Below are 20,158 nucleotides of genomic sequence, written 5' to 3' on the forward strand. Positions count from 1 at the left end.
AGGTGCGAGGTTGCGGCGTCCCTCCGGAGTCATGCGACACCTGCACGCTTCAAGTTCTGCCCACGTTGCGTCCGCGAAACCGTTGAGTCGCAGAGGCTCGTCTGCAACTCGAATAGTACGGGACGCGACGCGGTGCACCGTCTGGTTGAAGTTGGCGAAGCGGTGGACCTTCTCTTCTTGCTTGCGCGCTACTTGAAAGTGCTTGCACCAACGCTCGTAAAGCTGCCTCACAGCTCCGAGCGAAGGTCGTGTTCGCTGAACTTCAGGCCTGCGGCCGCCGCCGGCTCCAGCAATGCCAGCAGGAGCACAATGCCTAAAACTGAAAAGACATAGAACAATTTTGCATCATTGTTGGGCAGAATCAAAATACTTAAATGAAATACTTATGCAAGACAAATTAATATCAACGTAGTTGATATCAACGTAGTTGATATTAACCGGCTGCTAATGCTTGACCAGCCATGGTTGTCGTGGATGAGACCGGGATGGGGGCTGCCGTAGTTGTGAACGCCGTAGAGGTGACCCTGCTATTGGCGGCGGCACTTTATAGACCTGGCGATGTGGGCACGCAGCAGGTGAGCAGGGAGCAAGGGCGTGTATCAACTGCCCGCGGCTGCTACTCCACCACAACCGCATGTTACTTGCTGGTAACCCACAACAGCAACAGGAAATCATATAGCAACAGCCTCGCCTCCTAACAACTGCCCACCTAACAACTGCAGTTAGGAACTCTCTAGGCCAAGCAGTGGTTGAGGGCACTGGAGATCATTGCTGCGAGTACATGACTGGTGGCTGTGTAGTTGTACTTGGCAAGTAAGTACAAGCTACAGAGTTCTCTTTTGGAAATTGCCTCCTTTTCCATAAATCCTTAGACATGCATATTTCTTAATCTACAGAGTTGGGAGCAGTGGCGAACGCAGGACGAGAATCTAGGTGGGGCGAAGAAGACCGTACGATAAAATTAAACAAGATCATAAAGCAATGCCATATAGAATTTAAGCTACATATCAATACACCATATAAGTTCAAAGAAGGAAACTATATGAATAAAAGAAAAAAAATATACCGCTAAGTTCTCGATGATGACCGAGGCAACTGCATCCTTCTAGTTTTGAGACGCTGAAATCGTCGAATAATTATCTCATCATCAAGAGATTTGAAGATCTCTTTCTCAGTATAGCAAACCATTAGATCATTCATCCAATCATCTTCAATTTTGTTGCGCGATTCTCTCTTAATTATATTCATAGCTGAAAATGATCTCTCAACACTTGCTGTTGACACCGGTAATAACAAGGCCAACTCAATTAGCTTGTAGACTAAAGGAAAGACAACATGCTTCCCGGTTTGAACCATCTTAATAGCAAGAGATGCAATATCTTCACAAGTACTAAAAGCAGAATGCAATCTGACATGGACAATATATGTCTCAAGTTGCTCTCTTAATATTGCACGATCAACGATTGTGAAATCTTGATCATATAACTCACCAAGCTTAACAAGCTTATCTAAATTGAACATGCAAAAGGAGTTCTTTGGATCCAGGCAAGAAAAATTAACTAGCAACTCACTTGAAACCTCACTAAATCGATGGCATAACTCTGTATTGATTTTGTCAAGAACAACAAAAAATATCTCGGTACGGTAGTAACGAAGGTTTGTCACTCTGAATCCATCTCGCCTTGATCGACCTCTAATGGGTACTTCTGCATCCATATCTACCACAGGAATATGCTTTTCAGCACAAAAAAGCTTCAGATCTTCAAAGAATGACTCCCATCCACTGTCTGTCCTCATCATAGCCATTCTAGCTTTAACAACATCAAGTAACTCCATGGCAATAACAATATTGACATTCTTTCTTTGCAATATTTGTGAAAGCTCATTTGTGACTGCAAGCACCTTCAACATCAATTTTAGAATGAAAGCAAATTTAAAAGTCTCCATTTTTTCTATCAATCCTGCTGCTTGTGTCGGTATACGACCATCTTCATGCACAATGGCAAGAACATGTAATACTGATTCCCACATAGTTTCTAAACGAATCAAGGTTAAATAATGAGAACCCCATCTTGTGTCACCAGGTCTAGTAAGGTTAGTTTCTTGATGAATACCTTTTCCAGTAAAAATTTCACCCCTTTCTAGTTTCTCTAAAATACTTTCACGTTGTTTTGTTTTTAGAGCATTTCTTCTCTTGCAAGATGAGCTTGTGGTGCTTACTATTCTCTGAATATCCTCAAAAAAATCATGAACTGATTGACAGCAGGCACTACTAGCAACAGAAACTACTACGAGTTGAAGTTGATGTGCGAAACAATGAACATAATACGCATGTGGATTAATATCCAAAATTCTTTTCTGCAAGCCATTGAATTCACCTCTCATATTTGATGCTCCGTCGTATCCTTGTCCCCTAATCTTGGATGTAGATAAGCCATGATGATCTAGAAGAGTCAAAAGAGCTTCCTTTAGGGCATCCGACGTAGTATCCTTGACATGCTTGAGAGCAAGGAATCGTTCGACCACATAACCTTGATTATTCACATATCTACATTACAAGAAAATATAGTTAGATAGGCAAAACAATATAAATATACATTATCATCCATGTTGCAAATATAATTACCTCAATATCACTGCCATTTGTTCTTTAACAGAAATATCACGTGATTCATCAATAAGAATAGAGAAGTTCCTATCTCCAATTTCTCCTATGATGGTCTCTGTGATCTCTTGAGCACAACTTTTGGCAAGATCCTTTTGAATATGTGGAGATATCATAATGCAATTTCTTGGAGCACGATTGAAAGCATCCATCACTTCCTTAATTTTATCCTTCACCCAATCAATCAACTCCCGAAAATTTCCCTTATTTAAGGAAGTAGATGACTCATCATGACCACGAAAAGCTAAGCCTTGCATCAATAAAAATCTTGCACAAGCCAATGTAGAAGTCAAACGAATTTTATAGAGCTCCTCAGCCTCTCGACTAACATTAGACATGACAGTATCAATGCTTTGTCTTTGGTTATTAAAATCATCAAAATGCAACCTAGCATTATTGTGGATACTATTAACACCACCAACATGAGATTTGAACCTTTCAACTGCATCTTTCCAGTTATTGTACCCATGTTTGGTGAAAGCTTCATATTTATCACCTTTACCTGGTTGCTTAAAAAGAAAGCAATAAAAGCAATAGGATGCATCTTTTGACTCACTATACTCCAACCAATCATATTTTTCATACCATTCTTCTTTAAAAGGTCTTGAACCTTGACGATATGGCCTGCGAGGAAAATCTAAACCTTTTGGTTGGCACGGACCTTTCAGAATATAGGCCCTTCTCACTTCATCTTGGATATTTTTATCATATTCTTGAATCTGTCTTCTTAATGCAGGATCAACAACTATTTCATCCAGATTAAACGGTCTTCCAACATTTGATTGTTCTGAAGCCGCTATTCTTGAAGGTTCTGCTTGCACATTATTATCACCGACACCACCAGTGGTGGATCCTCGTCCTCTTGCAACTGGTTGAAAAAACCTCCTCATTTATCTGTACAAAGAGAAATAAATTTTAATTATCTAAAATTCTAAACCCTAAACCCTAACAGGCTAAGACTCCAGAGGAAAGTATGCACTTCCATTAGCTTTACAAGAATAGAAAACCAGTATGGAACTTACACTTTACACTAGCAGAAAAATTAGAGACCCAATTGTGATTTAATAGATCAAATTCACATTATGTTAAACACAAGGTCATATATCGCCCCTCCCAAAAAACTACTACCAATGTCACATCATCTCAAGTTCTCAACCACATGCGTCCTACCTTGTTCCCCAAAATAAAGAGATCAGGCACACATATTGAGCAGCAAAATAGACTTTTAGTTGAGTGATTAGGGATGCAAGTCCAAAAAAAAATTCATATGTTAGAACAAAAATTAGTATACTGCAATAGCATGTTACCTTCCGGTGATCTAGAGATCCCAACTTCCAAAGGTGCTCACCCAGGTAATACAACAAGCACCCTGTGTGCGCAATAACATGAAAAGTAATTAAATCAAACTATCAAAGCACGTGTAATCGAGAACACATGTGCATTGGATGGATTTGGAGGGATGCAAGGAGTTCGGTACAAGCTGGCTGAAGAGACGGGTCGTGAATGGACGGAGGGAAGAGGGATTACCTTGCTCTTGCTGTGATGAAGCTCGGCGCTGCGGCCGGCCTCCGCTCTCAGCCCCGCACGGCCGCACCGGAGGCGCTGCGCCGCTTGCTGCCGCCGTGCCGCGGTTAGATGCCCCGCAAGGTCCCCGCTCGGGGGGGTGGGGGCCGGGGGGGGGGCTCGGCGGCGGGGCGGACGGCGCTCGGGCTGGGGGGCGGCGGAGGGGCCTGCGGGGGGGCCTGGCGGCGCAGGGGTCGGGGGAGGCCGGGGGGTGGGGGGCGCGGGGGTGGGGACTGGGGTCCTGGGGAGGCCGGGCTGCTGGGGGGGGGGCGGGGGGGGGGGGGGGGGGGGGCGGAAGCGCGGTGGTGGGCCGGCCGCCCGGCCGGACTGCTGGTGCCTGGTGGGCTGAGGGTGGGCCGGCCGGACTGCTGGTGGGTCTAATCTGTATACTTTGCAAAGCTGTTAAAAGGAGAAAAAAAATTGAGGTGGGGCGATGGCCCACCTTGCCCCCACTGTGGGTCCGCCCCAGGTTGGGAGGAACGTTGCAGCTGGAATGACTGGTGGCCTTGCCTACATTCTTGATGAGGATGATACACTTGTCCCAAAGGTTTGCAAGCTTCGAGCTTTTAATTTACTAACTGCGTAGCATGTCATTGGTGCTTGGGCTGTTTAATTCTTTTTTTTTTAATGGTCGCCGGAGGGGAGAGCATCCCCACCTGAATTGCATTGATAAGATGTGGCATAACCACAAATCAACGACCTCATCTTTTAAGGAAAATAAGGCAAAACCTTACAATGCACAGTTAATTCGGGAAACTGGGCTGTTTAATTCTGGCCTCATGTTTCCGTTTCTTGGCATGTTTGCCATTGGTACTACACCAACTGGCGTTATTGCTATGAAAATTCATGACAGAAGCACAGGAAGTGATATCCAAAGAGTTATTCTCCTGCATGAGTATCTACTCCCTCCATTCCAAATTATAACTCGTTTTGGCATTTCTAGGTGCATATTTTTTTGCTATGCACCTAGATATATACTATGTCTAGATACATAGCAAAAACTATGCACCTAGAAATGCCAAAACGACCTATAATTTGGATTGGAATGGAGGGAGTAGTTCTCAATGGTGATAGCTTATATAACTTGCAACTGTTTTAACAGGTTAACAAGGAAATAGTCAAGATGCAGAGAGTGAATGCTCGGATGCAGCTGAAGGGCTTGATTGAGGCTTATGTTGTAAGTGAACTGCTTTCCTTTATGAAGAACAAGTGCTGCAAGCTGTGTATCAAATGTTGCCAGCACCTAATTTTGCTAATTTTTTACATTTTAAAGGAAAAAACGGGCAGTGAGAAAGGTGCCGCAATTTTGAGGGAATGGGAGGCCTATTTGCCTCTATTCTGGCAACTGGTACCGCCCAGTGAAGAAGACTCGCCTGAGGCTTGTGCAGAGTTCGAGAGAGTGCTCGCCAAGCAAGCAACCACCCAACTGTCTGCGAAGTGATCAAATCAGACAACTGGAAGGTGTTCTCTCTCTGATACTCCTTGCAAAGTGATCTTCCTCTGACTGCATCAACAAAGACGTAACCGGCATATGTGAAGCACTGAAGTGTGCTGCTCCGAAGACAGCAATTTTGTGGAGGCTGAGCCGCTCTGCCCAGGTCATCTTTTGGAGTTGAGCTCGCAGAACCATCGAGGGTTCTTCTCGACGCTCTTGTTGCACCTTGGGTAACCCCTGTAAATTGGTTTGCTGACGCTAGGTTGCAAAGCCCTCTTTGAACTGCTGCATTCCTGTACATGAGTCTTGGCTCTCGTCCTGTGTAATTATGTTTTGGTTAGCTCGTAAATTTATACGCGTAAGAATGGAGGCATGCAAGTCGCGTGCTCAATAGTACAGTACATAATAAATTGTACGGCCAAGTTGGATTTCAAATCATATGGCTTCATGCCCGCGGTGTGATTGTTGTGAAGGCTGGAATTCAATGTTTCTTCTGCAGAGGCTGGAATCCAACGGGTTTCTTTTCGTAGCAAAAGCTGTAGACTGGAATCCAATGCATGGTGTGGTATATTTATTATGGTCCTTGACAAGTTGAATTTCATGCTGCATAAATAGCTGACGAAAATTCCGTGATGTGGGCCGGGTTCAGATCAAAGAAAAACCTGGTATTTTTTCTTCAGCTCGACCACCAGGCTGGATTCTTAAGCCCCAGCCCGACCTGACATGTGGTTGGGTCAGATTCGGGTTGGGTGGAACCTGAATATTTTAATGTATAATTTCAGGTCGGACTTTTTGGGTTTCGAATCAACAAAATTGGACCGGGTCAGAAATTTCAACCTAAACCCAGCCCACGTATTGACGGGGCATCGGGTCACCCAGCCCGTGATCAGGTTATAGCTGAAGGGAACGTTGGGCGTGGGACATACGTTCGGCTCATGCATGCTTTGGGCTAGGTGGCTTTTATTTCCTATGCGGATTATCTGCCACTTGGCGTTCAGCTGACATGTAACGTGCACATCTGTTTTCGGAGTAGATTGCACTTCAGTCACTGAGCAGGGCTGGAATATAGGCCCTTGAAAAAAACACTTTTATATTGCCAAAACATATAAGAAAACGTGTCAAAATCCCCTTAACTCATTACATACAATAGATTACAAAAGCAGAACAAAATCACGCTCGAAAAAGATTGCTCAAAACCAAGTGTAGGAAGGAAAGGGATATACATTCTCACTACCAGCTTCTACAAAGATAACGTTAGAGAAAAAAAAAGATTCTATACTGAGAATATACAGACGTGAGCTTGCAACAACTGAGCAACCTCCTACCTTGGACTGTTCCAGGGAGACGACGGCTTGTATGGGAAACCATGGGATGCGGAACCATGACCTAAATCGAGGCTGTGGAGTTGTTCCATCAACTGTGACCGCCGTTCTTTGAAGAAATCTAGTCTCGTCGTTAGTTCAACCAGAGTGGACGATGGCACAGCCGGCGGTCTCCCATATCCAACACCCTGCTACAGATCACAACAAGAGAATTAAATACTCGAACCTAAGTGTTCTTCTTTGCAGCATTGATCACAACCAGGGGTTTCTCGTACCTCAGTTGTTCTGGGGATGTTCACCAACATTGACCCACTCTCTGCAGGCACACTTGTTGATGCCTCCTTTGAATCACTCAAGGAGGCATCCAGGGAATGCTTGCGGGAGAAAGGCCTTGAAGAACCATGCGACAGCACATGCTGCTTGATGCTTCTCCAGTGGGATGAACTTGGCAAGCTCTCCTGCCAAAACATCAGAGTATTTGAGTCATCCTGTTATAATCCTATCATTACTTACATCATGCTGAGGACATTATTCATTGGCATTTACGTCTCTTGTAACCGGGGACCGAGATTCAAGGAAAATTAACTATTGATATATGTTATCATTGTGGCCTGATCTAGTCAAGCTGGATGGAAGCCGGATCATCCGGTCCTAAACCGGATCCTCCGACTCTCCATTCTGTTATCTTCTGTCTACCGTCGGATCATCCGATACCGCACCGGATGATCCGGCCCCTTTGTCCGGGTTGCCTCTGTTACGTACCGGATCATCCGGCGCTACACCGGATGATCCGGCCCCTTTGTCCGGGTTGCCTCTGTTACGTACCGGATCATCCGGCGCTACACCGGATGATCCGGCCCCTTTGTCCGGGTTGCCTCTGTTACATACCGGATCATCCGGCGCTACACCGGATGATCCGGCCCTGGCACTTCACCTATATAAGAAACCGACCGTTTGGAACCCTAGGCATCACTCTTATTTCATCCGCCAGGCCCTTTTCTCTCCAAATCTTGCGCGGCGATTTTTCGACCCAACCAAGATTTCTTCGTGCCCTCTTGTTCCTTGCTTCCTCCGCATCGGAAGATCCGGCATTATTCCGGAACTTTGTTTCAAATCGCGCGGGAAACTCGAAGGTATTTTCTCTCGCCTCGATCTCTCAATGTAGGATGTCTTAGGCGATTTCCTCCGGTGAATCATCTTCTTTACCCATCTAGAGATCATTCCTAGAGTTTCATACGTTTTGGTGGGCTAGTTTCTCGGATTCACGAGCTTGGAGTTCATCCCCGAGCAGGGCCGGATGATCCGACTCTGTGCCGGATCATCCGTTCCTGGGCTGGATCATCCGTCCTGCCCTGAGATGCACAACGAGCTCATGAATTCATATCGTTCTCTCGATCCATATCCTAAATTCTTGCAAATCTCTTGATGTAGATGGTGAGGAAAAAGGTGACCAAGAAGAAGGGTCCTCCCACCGACTCCGAATCATCGGAGTATGAAACCGGTTCCGATGGCGAAGTGTACGTTAAAGAAAAGGCAAGAAAGAATAACGCCCCTCGGAGGAATGTAAGAAGATGTGGTGCACAAATTCCTCAAGGAAGAGGCTCGACGGCTGCAGGAAGTTCTAGTGGTCGTCCCAGAATGAAGCAAGCAAGTATTAGCCGTCCAACAGATGAGTATGATGATGATATTGATCTTTCATATCTAGAAACCATGGTTGTTAGTATGAGGTGTCCAACTCGTGGCCCCCATGATCCCTCAATGGTGAATTACAAGAGGGGTGGCAACTCTATCTCAACGCTTCGATATAGTGAAGATCCTAGACATGTGGAGCGCAGTTTCTTTGGAGATGTTCGATTTTGGTTTCCTCATCAAGCTGACTGGTATGAATCAGTTATCATGACCAAGAAGCACGTAACCACTGAGATGAGGTGGATTGATTGGGATCACTTGAAGAGGTTGTCGTCACCGGTTAAGGAAGTGGTTGAGGCTGTGTATGATCGCTGCAGTGAGATGGATCTTGTGGAGATCATGAGTTTCAGATGTGATTGGAATGAAGAGGTTGTGGCTCAATTCTATGCCACACTATTTGTTGAGCAAGATGAGCGAACTATTCATTGGTCAATCGGAGGAAAGGGATTCAGATACAATATGGCTCAGTTTAGTATCTTATTTGGTCACACTGGAGACTCTACAGTTTATGGGGGTGGCTACATTGTGGGTCGTGACAACTCAAAGGTCGACTTGCATGAAGGCAATGAACTTGAGCCCTCCAAAATGCACTTCATGTATGATAGAGCTTATGGAGATATAGTGTATGGGCAAATCAAGGGACTCACTCCTTATTACAAGATGCTCAACACTCTCTTTAGGTTCACTCTCACTCCTAGAGGTGGTGACTCAGATAAAATATCATCTCGAGCCAAGAACCTACTAGCTCAAATGGCCCCCAATCGTCCTAAGTTTGCTGTCATGGAGTTTATTTGGCATGAGATCATTGCTTGTTCATCTGATCCATCTAGTGCATGCCATTATGCTCCGTACATCTTTCACATGATTAAGGTGGCAACTCAGCTCAACATAGTGCCCAACACCATTCACATGGCCTATCGGTCAAACAAAGGAAAAATCGAACAGACTCTTCATATTGCCGGTCATGGCACGGGGATTTCTGCTTCTGGACCCTTTCCGGGTGCCTATGCTTCAAACTTCACTCCCGGTGCATCATCTTCGCGCGCTGCTCCTCCTTCTCCTACGGCACCATCTACTTCCCGCGGGCGCAAGGCTTCCAAGTCCAAGCAAGGCAAGTTATCCTTTATTGCTCAAGGCATTTTTGCTTGCTTCAATATGTGTCGCCAAAATGCACATGAAATGCGCGAACATAGAAGATATATGGATGAGGAACTCCTCAAGATAGAAAGGAGGCAAAAGGAGCTAATGGCCAAAGTTGATATTCCTCATTCTCCCGTTCGGGAGCCTCGAGACTTTCCTTCTCCACCACCCATCTACAATCCTTGGGATGATTATGTTCCTCAAGAGTATCAATTTGGTGAAGATGTTGAGCTTGACTACGGAGGACAAGAGATGCCCTTCCAAGGGGGTCAAGTCAATAGTGATGAAGAGGAAGAGGAAGACGGCGGCGATGACGAGACTGAGTCCGAGTGAGCTGATGAACAGCTTCCTTTTTGGTGCTTGCTGCCAAAGGGGGAGTGATTTTGGGTGCCATCGTCGTCATTCTATCTTAATTTAATCCTATCGAACTTTATCAACTTTATCTTTGGACATGTAAGAACTATGTATTGGTGTCATGTTTGGTGATCGTGAACTTTGTTAACTTTTTAATAATTCGTAAGGCTTATTTGCTAGTGTGATGATGGACTTGATTTTTTTTATTTTAGCTTGATGCATGTGGATGATGTAATGTTATTTGTCACTTTGTTGATTTGGATATCTTGTCATATGCATCACGGTTATTTTCATCACACTTGAGCACTTCTATGCAAAGTCTTAGGGGGAGTTCACCTAAATATGTGCATTGGTATTTGAGACCACTTTGAGTTGTTCATGCACATATTTAGGGGGAGCTCTTCCATTTTGTCGTTTACAATTCATGAATTTTATTCCTCCCTTGTGAGCCCAAATTAGTATTGTCATCAATCACCAAAAAGGGGGAGATTGAAAGTGCATCTAGGCCCCTAATTGATTTTGGTGATTCTTGACAATCACAATTTGGGATATGATGCTTTGATGAAGTTGTGTGCAGGAATAAAATGAAAGAATTTAGAAGAAGACGAAAAGAAGGTCCCCAATTCAACGAATTTTCTGTTTCAGACAAAGCTTGTGGACAAGATAACATTTGACATTTTGCTTTGTCTTAAATCTATTATTTTGTATTTATTGTTATCATTACAATATTTCTGACAATCCCATGACCTTCTGGGCAGGTATTTAAGAGTGGCCCTCTCTTCATATCATCCAAAGGTAAAACTATTTGAGTCACATGTTATTTTTCTTTGGTTCCAGACTGTAACAATGCCGCCATTACAATATTTTAGGAATTGGATGGAAATCATGGAAAAAACGTTGGTTCATCCTCACAAGAACATCGCTGGTTTTCTTCAAGAGCGATCCTGTTAGTATATCTGTTCTGCTTACATGTAAACTATGGCATACTTGTGCCATATTTGTCATTTAATTATGGTTTACGAGTTACGTTAGTAGCACTCAGTTCTATTTTCCTGACGTGTGACTATTTGTGGCATTTATAGAGTACCTTGCCTCAGCGAAGTGGTGAAGTGAACCTTACGTTGGGGGGAATTGACCTGAATAATTCTGGAAGGTATGTGTCTATTTCTCACATCTGTTCATATCTTGTTTGATCATCTGAATGTACTTAAGATGTTTGTCATTTGTGTATTCTTGTCTCTCTAGACAAATAACTTACTGAATCTTTTGCTGTATCTGGCACTCATTTGCAGTGTGGTAGTCAGGGAAGACAAAAAGCTGCTGACTGTCCTTTTTCCAGATGGCCGTGATGGCCGTGCCTTCACCTTGAAGGTATACATGTTTGCCTTTTGACCCACTCGAGCAAACCCAAAAGTTAAATTATAATCCTTATGATCTGCTTCATGAATTGTTGTGCTTCTTCTACTTTTACATAAAATATCCTTTTCCTAATACAGGCAGAAACTTCTGAAGACTTATTCGAGTGGAAAGCAGCACTGGAAGAAGCTCTTGCACAGGCTCCAAATGCAGCTCTTGTGATGGGACATAATGGAATATTTCGTAATGACACAACAGATGTATACGAAGGGGCTATTCCAAATTGTTGGTTCCCTTACAGTTTATACTATCATGTGGCTGGCTCCTATTCATGGCGAACTTGGTATCCATCTTTTTTCTTACATTTCCTCTATTGACTGCAGGGAGAGAGAAGAGACCTATCAAATCACTAGTTGTTGGCAGGCCAATACTGCTTGCTCTGGAAGATATAGATGGCAGTCCTTCTTTTCTAGAAAAAGCTTTGCGTTTCCTTGAGAAACATGGTAGGGCCAAACAGTGTTAACTATCACCGAAGTTTTGAATATGCTGCGCTTTACCAATGTAAATATTTAATTGAAATGTGAATAATTTATTGCAGGAATAAAGGTGGAAGGAATTTTGCGTCAAGCTGCAGATGTGGAGGAGGTTGACAGGAGATTGCAAGAATATGAGCAAGGTTATTGTGGTTACTTAGTTCATATTTGGAATATTGCGTTTTTTATTTTTGGTTTAATTGTGCATATAATTCACTATGTGCTTGTTTCTTTCTATTCCAGGAAGGACAGAGTTTGCACCAGAAGAGGATGCTCATGTTATTGGTGACTGCGTAAAGGTACCTTTCTGTAATTGTTATCATGTTGTTAGAAAGATTGATATCACATAGTTCCAGTAGTTTTTGTCTTTCCTGCTTGCCCACTATCTGAATGTAACATGTATCTGCAGCATGTTCTTCGTGAGCTTCCATCTTCTCCAGTTCCTGCTTCCTGCTGCACAGCATTATTAGAAGCTTTCCGTAAGTGCTGTATTCATGTTATTCTGAATATCCTTCCTTGGTTATGGGGGCACAGCTGACTTACTTGAATGTTCAAAATATATTGCTTTATTTTTTCTTGGGAATACACAGGAGGGCTGCATATCTTTGTATTAAATAGAAATATATTGCTTGAGTTCTGTATCTATGCACATCTTCCCATCTGGTTTGTAGCATGCTCTTGTTATGGCCACTGCCTAGTGTCATGGTTTCCTATAGTTTATGGATAGTTGATAAGGTTTCCAGATGCTTCTCTTTCAAACACTTTACCAGATAGTTAAGACAATCTAGTTTCCTAGCTGATATTCTTGTGGAATTTTCAGCTTTCTTGTTTCCATTTTCATTTTCTTTGTACTTGTCTAGGTCTGGAGATCAAGGAAGCTCGGATCAATTCGATGCGTGCAGCAGTATCTGAAACATTTCCCGAGCCTAATAGGCGGCTGCTACAGAGGTTAGTTTATTTTTTTTTCACAGGGATATATTTTGTGTTTGAATTCCCTTTTACCTGATGGTATATGATCCTGAACAATACATTCTAGATTACATTCCCTTGTCTGCTCAAGTATATGACCAACATTTTTCTCTCTCTTTTGGATGTATGCAATTAAGACAGCAGAAGATGTACATATTTCCAAAATTAATTTAGTTTCACAGTCATCAAACTTGCTAGAAACTGCACTTTGTCATATCGTTTATCAGGCTAATTCTTTAACTAAATCACAAACCATGTCTGCAGAATTTTAAGAATGATGCATACCATTGCTTCTCATACTGCTGAGAATCGAATGACTGCATCAGCAGTTGCTGCTTGTATGGCCCCGCTCTTGTTACGTCCCCTTCTGGCCGGTGAATGCGAGATGGAAGATGACTTTGACATGAATGGTGACAGTGCTGCTCAGCTTATTGCGGCTGCAAATGCTGCTAACAGTGCTCAAGGCATTGTCACTACTCTATTAGAGGAATACGATAACATATTCAATGTGAGTTTCTTCTTCTACCTCAGCATCTCTAATGTACGCCAGATCATACTTTTCTTATGGACAATTATGCGTAAGACATGAAAATTCTTAATTCTCTGATTGCATGGAGTTGATTTTTTGTTTAGGTACATGAAGTAACAATAATGTAATAAGGCAGCTGATAAACATCTCACTTTGCAGCTGCATTGCGTTTTGACCTTCTTTATATCTCTGCTGTCTAACCATATATTTGTGTGTGATAAACTTAAGAAGCAACAAGCAAACACCACATCACTACATGTCCACTCATGTTCATTATTTTTACAGGATGAGCACCTCAGGTGCTCCTTGTCACCGGATTCTCAAACCGGAGATAGTGGAAGTGAAGAATCAACAGATGATGAAACCGTGGATATCAGGGATAATGGATTTCATGATGCAGAAAATGATGTGGATCAGGACTTAGATGATGCCGAGCGAATATTGAGTGGAAAATTGAGTGAAACCAGTGCGTGCACCCGTGCTGATCTCTATGGCTACAAGGTTTGATATGCTTTGCAATTCTGTTTTTATCTGCAGTAAGTTATTGTGCCATACTAATCATACATTTGCCTTCTATGTTTTTAAGACTAGAGAGAAAAATGTAAACAAAAGTCTACTTCTATTTTCAGTGAATATATTTAACACATTGTAGCTCATGTTTTGACCATATCTTTTCTAGATTCTCCCCATACTGTTTCTTTGTAAAATAACCTTAGCTATAGTGTCTTAACCAGATTGTGCTTTCATTTTTTTTCTCTTTGAGTAGCATGATCATTTGTTGATGTCATCACGTGGTTTGCTTTCTTACTCATTGTAATGTCTGGACAACAGGAGGTTAATGGCAATGATTCAGACGCTGAACCCTCTGTTGAGGATAACGCTTTGGAGTCAAATATAGGTCCAAATGATGCTCCGCTAAGCCATTTAACTGAAACTGGCTCAATGAGAGTCCAACAATCATTGAATGAAAAAGAACCATCAAATCCGGTTTCCAGTCATGAAACTCCATTGTCAATGGGAGAAATTCTTTTGTCTTTGGATGCTGGAATTCCATTACCTAGTCCTGGAGCTGAGTATCCTAAGGACAGACACTCCAACAAACCCAATGGAACTCAGCAGCATGTGAAGCGTTCTAACTTATGGGGACGCAATAATGTAAGCAATAAGTCTGATCTTTTGCTCTTATTTCCTACTTTCCCTGTATAGGTTCATATTTGTTGAATGTTACATTAGCGAGGTCTATTTATTTTTGTAATCGTTGAACTATGTTTCTATGATATCTCGAACCGAAAATTTATGTTTTCGCAGGGAAAACATTTACAGAAATATGCTGTATACTGCACTAGATTTCCTTCAGATTATTCTGAAAGTATATTTTTTTCTATAATTGTCAAGTGTAGTATGCTTACTCCACATATGGCTTTGCAGGCAAGAAAAGGCCAACAGTCGGAATTAATTGATCCGTCTGGCGAAGAAGAGTAAGTTCCTAATCACACTGTAGCCTAAATTACATGTTTACATGATTGCTTTGTATAAATAGTCTCTAGTTGTGGAGGAATTTGATTCTTAAAGTTATTTGAGTTATAATGAAAGTGCTAAGTACCAAAAAAATATTGCAGGCTTGCTATCCAAAGACTTGAGGTAACAAAGAATGATCTACAGATCAGGATTGCAAAGGAGGTGAGGAAAGGAAAATTGATGTAATATCAACTCTTGATTTAGGAGAATCCTGCAAATTAACTAGATATGTTTCTCAGGCTAGAGGTAATGCAATCCTACAGGCGAGTCTGGAAAGAAGAAAACAAGCATTACATGAGCGTCGGGTAGCTTTGGAACAGGATGTACGCCATATTCTTTTACATATTTATTATATTTCATTGCTTTTATGCTTTCAAAATATATCAGAAATTCAGCCATTTGCTGTGTGCATATTTATTATATTTTGTTGCGACCAGCTTTATAACTGCAAGTACCTCATTATGAGAGTGTGATTTTTAGTCTGATCACACTTTGTTTGCTCGCTAGGTGTCAAGGTTGCAAGAGCAGCTACAGGCTGAAAGAGATCTTAGAGCTGCACTCGAGGTTGGATTAAGCATGTCTTCTTCCCAATTGTCTAGTTCACGCTCCATGGATTCAAAGGTACTAAAATCTTAAGCAAGTTGATCTTCAACTGTTACATGCCTGCTGGGCTTATTTTGTGGTGTCCTCCATCTTCTATGCGCTTCTCTTAAGACAAGGGCAGAGCTTGAGGAGATTGCTCTCGCAGAAGCTGATGTTGCAAGATTAAAACAGAAGGTTGCAGAGCTCCATCTCCAACTCAATCAACAGCGCCAGCACCAGTATGGCTCTTCCGTAGATGCTAATGATCGTTATCAACACCTTCCAAGTCATATCTCTCAGTAAGACAATACAGCCCTTACAATTGTCATTCTTTTCAGTTGTCAAGACAAAATATTTGGGAGCTATATTTTTAGTGAGGAATACAAAATGCTTGTCAGTTTGCCACATCTTTCATATTCCTATTTAACTTTACACGCTGCAACTCATTGAGTATGCAATATTTACTGTTACCAGGAATATTGTCCAACCAGGATTTGACAGGAGCATTGCTTTCTGTAATCAAGAGAAGAAGCAAAGGAATGAGGTTAGCTGTTTGCAAATCTCTCATGTATTTGCTTAACCTTGCAGCATGAGAAAACCAAAGCTCAAGTTAGTTGGCACCAGCTCTGTAATTGCACTTTAATGGTAGTATTTACAAGTTTGATCAGTTTTGCTTGTTAAAGGGGCACTGCTGGCAGTGGCACTCATAGTGCTGTCGGCCTTACGTCCTGCCTAAACTTAAACACTGGAGAGTTTGGAGTACTTGTTAATAGCTGTGTTCTCTTTTATCAAGTCATGCCTTGCTAGTTCTTCCAGTTCTGAAAATTTCAGTGTGCTCTGCATGATCTGGATGTAGGTTTTGAGTTTTGACTACAATACTAAAACTTTGATCATTCATGATGAACAATGCACCACTATCCCAGTAACTAGTACACCAATTTGAGAGAAAGGAGCAATCTTTTAACCTGATGGTTCCATTTTCAGGAACTTTTACAATTGCATTTTCACAATTACAAGTACCTGCAACAAGAACTACCTGCATTCTATTGCCTTACAGAATTGCAAAATCTCTCCCTGCACAAGCACAACAAGATTGTCTATACCTACAGAAGCACAAAATTCTCCCTGCAAGCACACCATGATCGAAAGTTCCATTCCTCAGATTCGTCAGTTTTTCTACTGTAAAGGTTCCGGTCTTTTCCTCACTCGCCGAGGCTGGTGAGAAGGAGATGGTCACCCTTGCCATGGCCAAAGCACACTGCCACGGTGGCCGACAGTGCTCGACAACCCGCACTCGCTGATAGGGAACGACGAATCATGGTCTAGTTTTTGGGACTTTTCCTAGAACCCGGTTAAGTCTTGCTGAGTATCTTTATACTCAGTCTTGCTAGAACTGCTTTCAGGTGTGCCGGTTGAGAACCAGGCCGATAGTGCGTACTGCCCCTTTGCTGTTCCGCCTGGTTGGTCCGTGGAGTGGGATCCGTCCCCGGCCGGCATTGACCCCTCGGAGTGACACCATCGTCTGGGCTACGTATGGTGCTGCTGATGGCGACGTTGTTAGTCGCGTTGTTCTTCCGCTGTAACTTTGGTGAACGGGTGTTTACCCGTTGTCATAAAACAATGCTTTGTTTATTTGCTCCAGCGAGGAGCTTTGAACCCAGTTTTGTAATAATACTGTTTGTAAAGGCTTGCGCTGTTATATATCTGGAGCTCGTCTTGTATGAGTATAACCTACATCGATCCTGTGTAACCGTGGTTGTATCGGGCGGTGACCCGACAGACCCATGGGTTGTTCCGTTTGAAGTGCATTTGAGATCATCCCGCCTTTTAGCGATGATTAGTGCGCTTGAACCGGAATAATTCAGGCGGTTCTGCCACAATTCCAGCCCTGCTCAGTGACTGAAGTGCAATCTACTCCGAAAACAGATGTGCACATTACATGTCAGCTGAACGCCAAGTGGCAGATAATCCGCATAGGAAATAAAAGCCACCTAGCACAAAGCATGTATGAGCGGAATGTATGTCCCACGCCCAACATTCCCTTCAGCTATAACCTGATCACGGGCTGGGTGACCCGATGCCCCGTCAATATGTGGGCTGGATTTAGGTTGAAATTTTTGACCCGGTCGAATTCTGTTGATTCGAAATCCAAAAAGTCCGACCTGAAATTATACATTAAAATATTCAGGTTTAACCCAACCACATGTCGGGTCGGGCTGGGGCTGAAAAATCCAGCCTGGTGGTCGAGCTGGGCTGGGTTCGGGCTGAAGAAAAAATATCAGGTTTTTCTTTGATCTGAACCCGACCCATGATCAGGTACAGCGGCACATCATGGAATTTTCGTCAGCTATTTATGCACCATGAAATTCAACTTGTCAAGGACCACACCATGCATTGGATTCCAGTCCACAGCTTTTGCTACGAAAAGAAACCCGTTGGATTCCAGCCTCTGCAGAAGAAACATTGGATTCCAGCCTTCACAACAATCACACCGCGGGCATGAAGCCATATGATTTGAAATCCAACTTGACCGTACAATTTATTATGTACTGTACTATTGAGCACGCGACTTGCATGCCTCCATTCTTACGCGTATAAATTTACGAGCTAACCAAAACATAATTACACAGGACGAGAGCCAAGACTCATGTACAGGAATGCAGCAGTTCAAAGAGGGCCTTAATTTGCAACCTAGCGTCAGCAAACCAATTTAGAGGGGTTACCTAAGGTGCAACAAGAGACTTGGGGCTAGTGATAGCCCGGCTCTTTAATTTGTGAGCATCTCAACGGAGACGTCGCCCCTTCCCCCTCTGGCCTCCTACCCGCCCCTGCCCCCGCCTCCACCCTCGCCATCCGTCAGGGCTCCTCATTGAAAGTGCATCTAGGCCCCTAATTGATTTTGGTGATTCTTGACAATCACAATTTGGGATATGATGCTTTGATGAAGTTGTGTGCAGGAATAAAATGAAAGAATTTAGAAGAAGATGAAAAGAAGGTCCCCAATTCAAATATGTATGGTGGTGGAGTTCACCGGTGGGCGATGCTGTCGATTGATCCAGGTTGTCAAAGTGTTTCAGTTTGAGATGAAATTTGTTCTTGAGAAAATCTACCCTCTAAATCCATCTGGGACGGATCATCCGTCCCCAGACCGGATGATCCGACCGGCCAGCAAATTTTCCTCTGCCCCAGGCCGGATGATCCGGTCTGCCTGGCTGTTCCCCTCTGTGCTGGGTCGGATGATCCGAACTTTCGCCGGATGATCCGGCCGTGCGAGTTGCGTAGCGTGCGTTGACCTATTCTGTTGCTTTCTCGGATGATCCGGACTGACACCGGAGGATCCGGTACCCCTCAGAAATACACATAACGGTCACTTGAGGTGGGTGGGGTATTTACACCCTTTCACCTCCCTCATTCATTGCTGCTGCTTCCCACGACCTAACACACCTCCATAGCATTCATTTCAACCCTTCCCTCCATCGAAGAGCTTGATTCTTGCAAGAATTCGCGTAGGGATTGAAAGGGAGTGAGATTTGGGTGTGAGAAGAGAGCACTTCGTGGGCTTTCACTTGTTCATCTCAAGAAGCACTTGAGGCATCTTTGATTCGTCGATTTGCGTTTGTTCTCTTGGAGCCCAGCTCCTGGACGGTTAGAGGTGCCGGTAAGCTCCCATTCCTTTGTGGTTTGAGCTCCCGAAAGTTTGTATTACCCCTCTCTTTGTGAGATCAATAGTAAGTAACTCAATCCTCCTTTGTGGAGTGAACTTCGGATTAAATCTTGTGTCTCCATTTACTTATTGTTGTTCATATCGTTCTTGAGCTCGTTTCGACCCGATCTACTAGATAGGTGTAGATCTCGTATATTGGATTCCTGCATAGGCTTTGCAATACCTTTTACTAACTTTGTATTCAAAGGGAACCGTCAAAAGTTAAGGATATTTTGAATTTAGTTGTTGGTTATTTTCTCCCGGCCGGAAGATCCGACCCTGTTCCGGATCATCTGGAGTCCGGACACTACAAGAAATCTTAGCTTTTATGACAAACCGAATCTGTCATGTAAAGTACCAGATTGGTCATAAAAAGTAAGTTATGACCAAAATCCCCGCGTCACAGTGTCGTCACAAAACGACCGTCACATAAAGTACCTCGTGACGGTTTTATGGTCAACGGTCACAAAATGTCTGTATCTTTTGTGACGGAGGGTTTGTAGCGTCACATATTGTTTCATTTTATGACGAGTACTTCTGTCATATATTAGCTAGTCAACGCATCACATTATGTACGAGTCGTCACAAATGCTAAGACGAAGAACAAGTTTCGATGGTTTTTTGTGACATCGCAGTGTCGTCATGTATAGTTTTTGTAGATTATGTGACACTTATATTTTGTCATGTTTTGTACTGGTTCGTATGCTATTTACAGACATTTGCAGACGAGTCTGTGGCGTCACAAATTGGCATTCCATTCATGACGGCGTCGCCCCACTAGTCTTTCATCACAGCATACA

General features: G+C 43.1%; 2 protein-coding genes and 1 long non-coding RNA gene across 4 annotated transcripts in view; 2 read left to right on the top strand and 1 right to left on the bottom strand.

Annotated features, from left to right (window-relative positions):
* The first annotated feature begins 4,661 nt into the window (after positions 1-4,661).
* On the top strand, positions 4,662-6,081 carry LOC112881349 (ferredoxin-dependent glutamate synthase, chloroplastic-like). Its single transcript, XM_025946011.1, has 3 exons — positions 4,662-4,775; positions 5,331-5,405; positions 5,502-6,081. Exons 1-3 carry the CDS (start codon positions 4,662-4,664, stop codon positions 5,667-5,669), a joined length of 357 nt encoding a protein of 118 aa, XP_025801796.1. The 3' UTR covers positions 5,670-6,081.
* Positions 6,082-6,814: 733 nt separating this feature from the next.
* On the bottom strand, positions 6,815-7,465 carry LOC112882524. Its single transcript, XR_003226680.1, has 2 exons — positions 7,261-7,465; positions 6,815-7,173 (listed from the first exon to the last, which is right to left on the bottom strand). It is a non-coding gene; the product is annotated as an uncharacterized LOC112882524 (long non-coding RNA).
* A 3,415-nt stretch (positions 7,466-10,880) lies between these two features.
* LOC112879688 (rho GTPase-activating protein 7-like) overlaps positions 10,881-20,158 on the top strand; it is a 46,007-nt gene continuing 36,729 nt past the window's right edge. For both annotated transcript variants that reach the window (XM_025944053.1, XM_025944054.1), the window contains exons 1-19: positions 10,881-10,963; positions 11,038-11,114; positions 11,251-11,321; positions 11,461-11,539; positions 11,665-11,809; positions 11,908-12,027; positions 12,123-12,200; positions 12,301-12,356; positions 12,467-12,536; positions 12,918-13,005; positions 13,291-13,534; positions 13,841-14,056; positions 14,387-14,710; positions 14,984-15,033; positions 15,175-15,235; positions 15,313-15,396; positions 15,581-15,694; positions 15,788-15,954; positions 16,130-16,199. In XM_025944053.1, the coding sequence (XP_025799838.1) occupies positions 11,746-11,809; positions 11,908-12,027; positions 12,123-12,200; positions 12,301-12,356; positions 12,467-12,536; positions 12,918-13,005; positions 13,291-13,534; positions 13,841-14,056; positions 14,387-14,710; positions 14,984-15,033; positions 15,175-15,235; positions 15,313-15,396; positions 15,581-15,694; positions 15,788-15,954; positions 16,130-16,199 (1,806 nt within the window). In that variant the 5' untranslated portion in view covers positions 10,881-10,963; positions 11,038-11,114; positions 11,251-11,321; positions 11,461-11,539; positions 11,665-11,745. The remainder of the gene's footprint in view (positions 10,964-11,037; positions 11,115-11,250; positions 11,322-11,460; positions 11,540-11,664; positions 11,810-11,907; positions 12,028-12,122; positions 12,201-12,300; positions 12,357-12,466; positions 12,537-12,917; positions 13,006-13,290; positions 13,535-13,840; positions 14,057-14,386; positions 14,711-14,983; positions 15,034-15,174; positions 15,236-15,312; positions 15,397-15,580; positions 15,695-15,787; positions 15,955-16,129; positions 16,200-20,158) is intronic.

This window comes from Panicum hallii, chromosome 2 (genome assembly GCF_002211085.1).
Source record: "Panicum hallii strain FIL2 chromosome 2, PHallii_v3.1, whole genome shotgun sequence".
Lineage (NCBI taxonomy): Eukaryota > Viridiplantae > Streptophyta > Magnoliopsida > Poales > Poaceae > Panicum > Panicum hallii.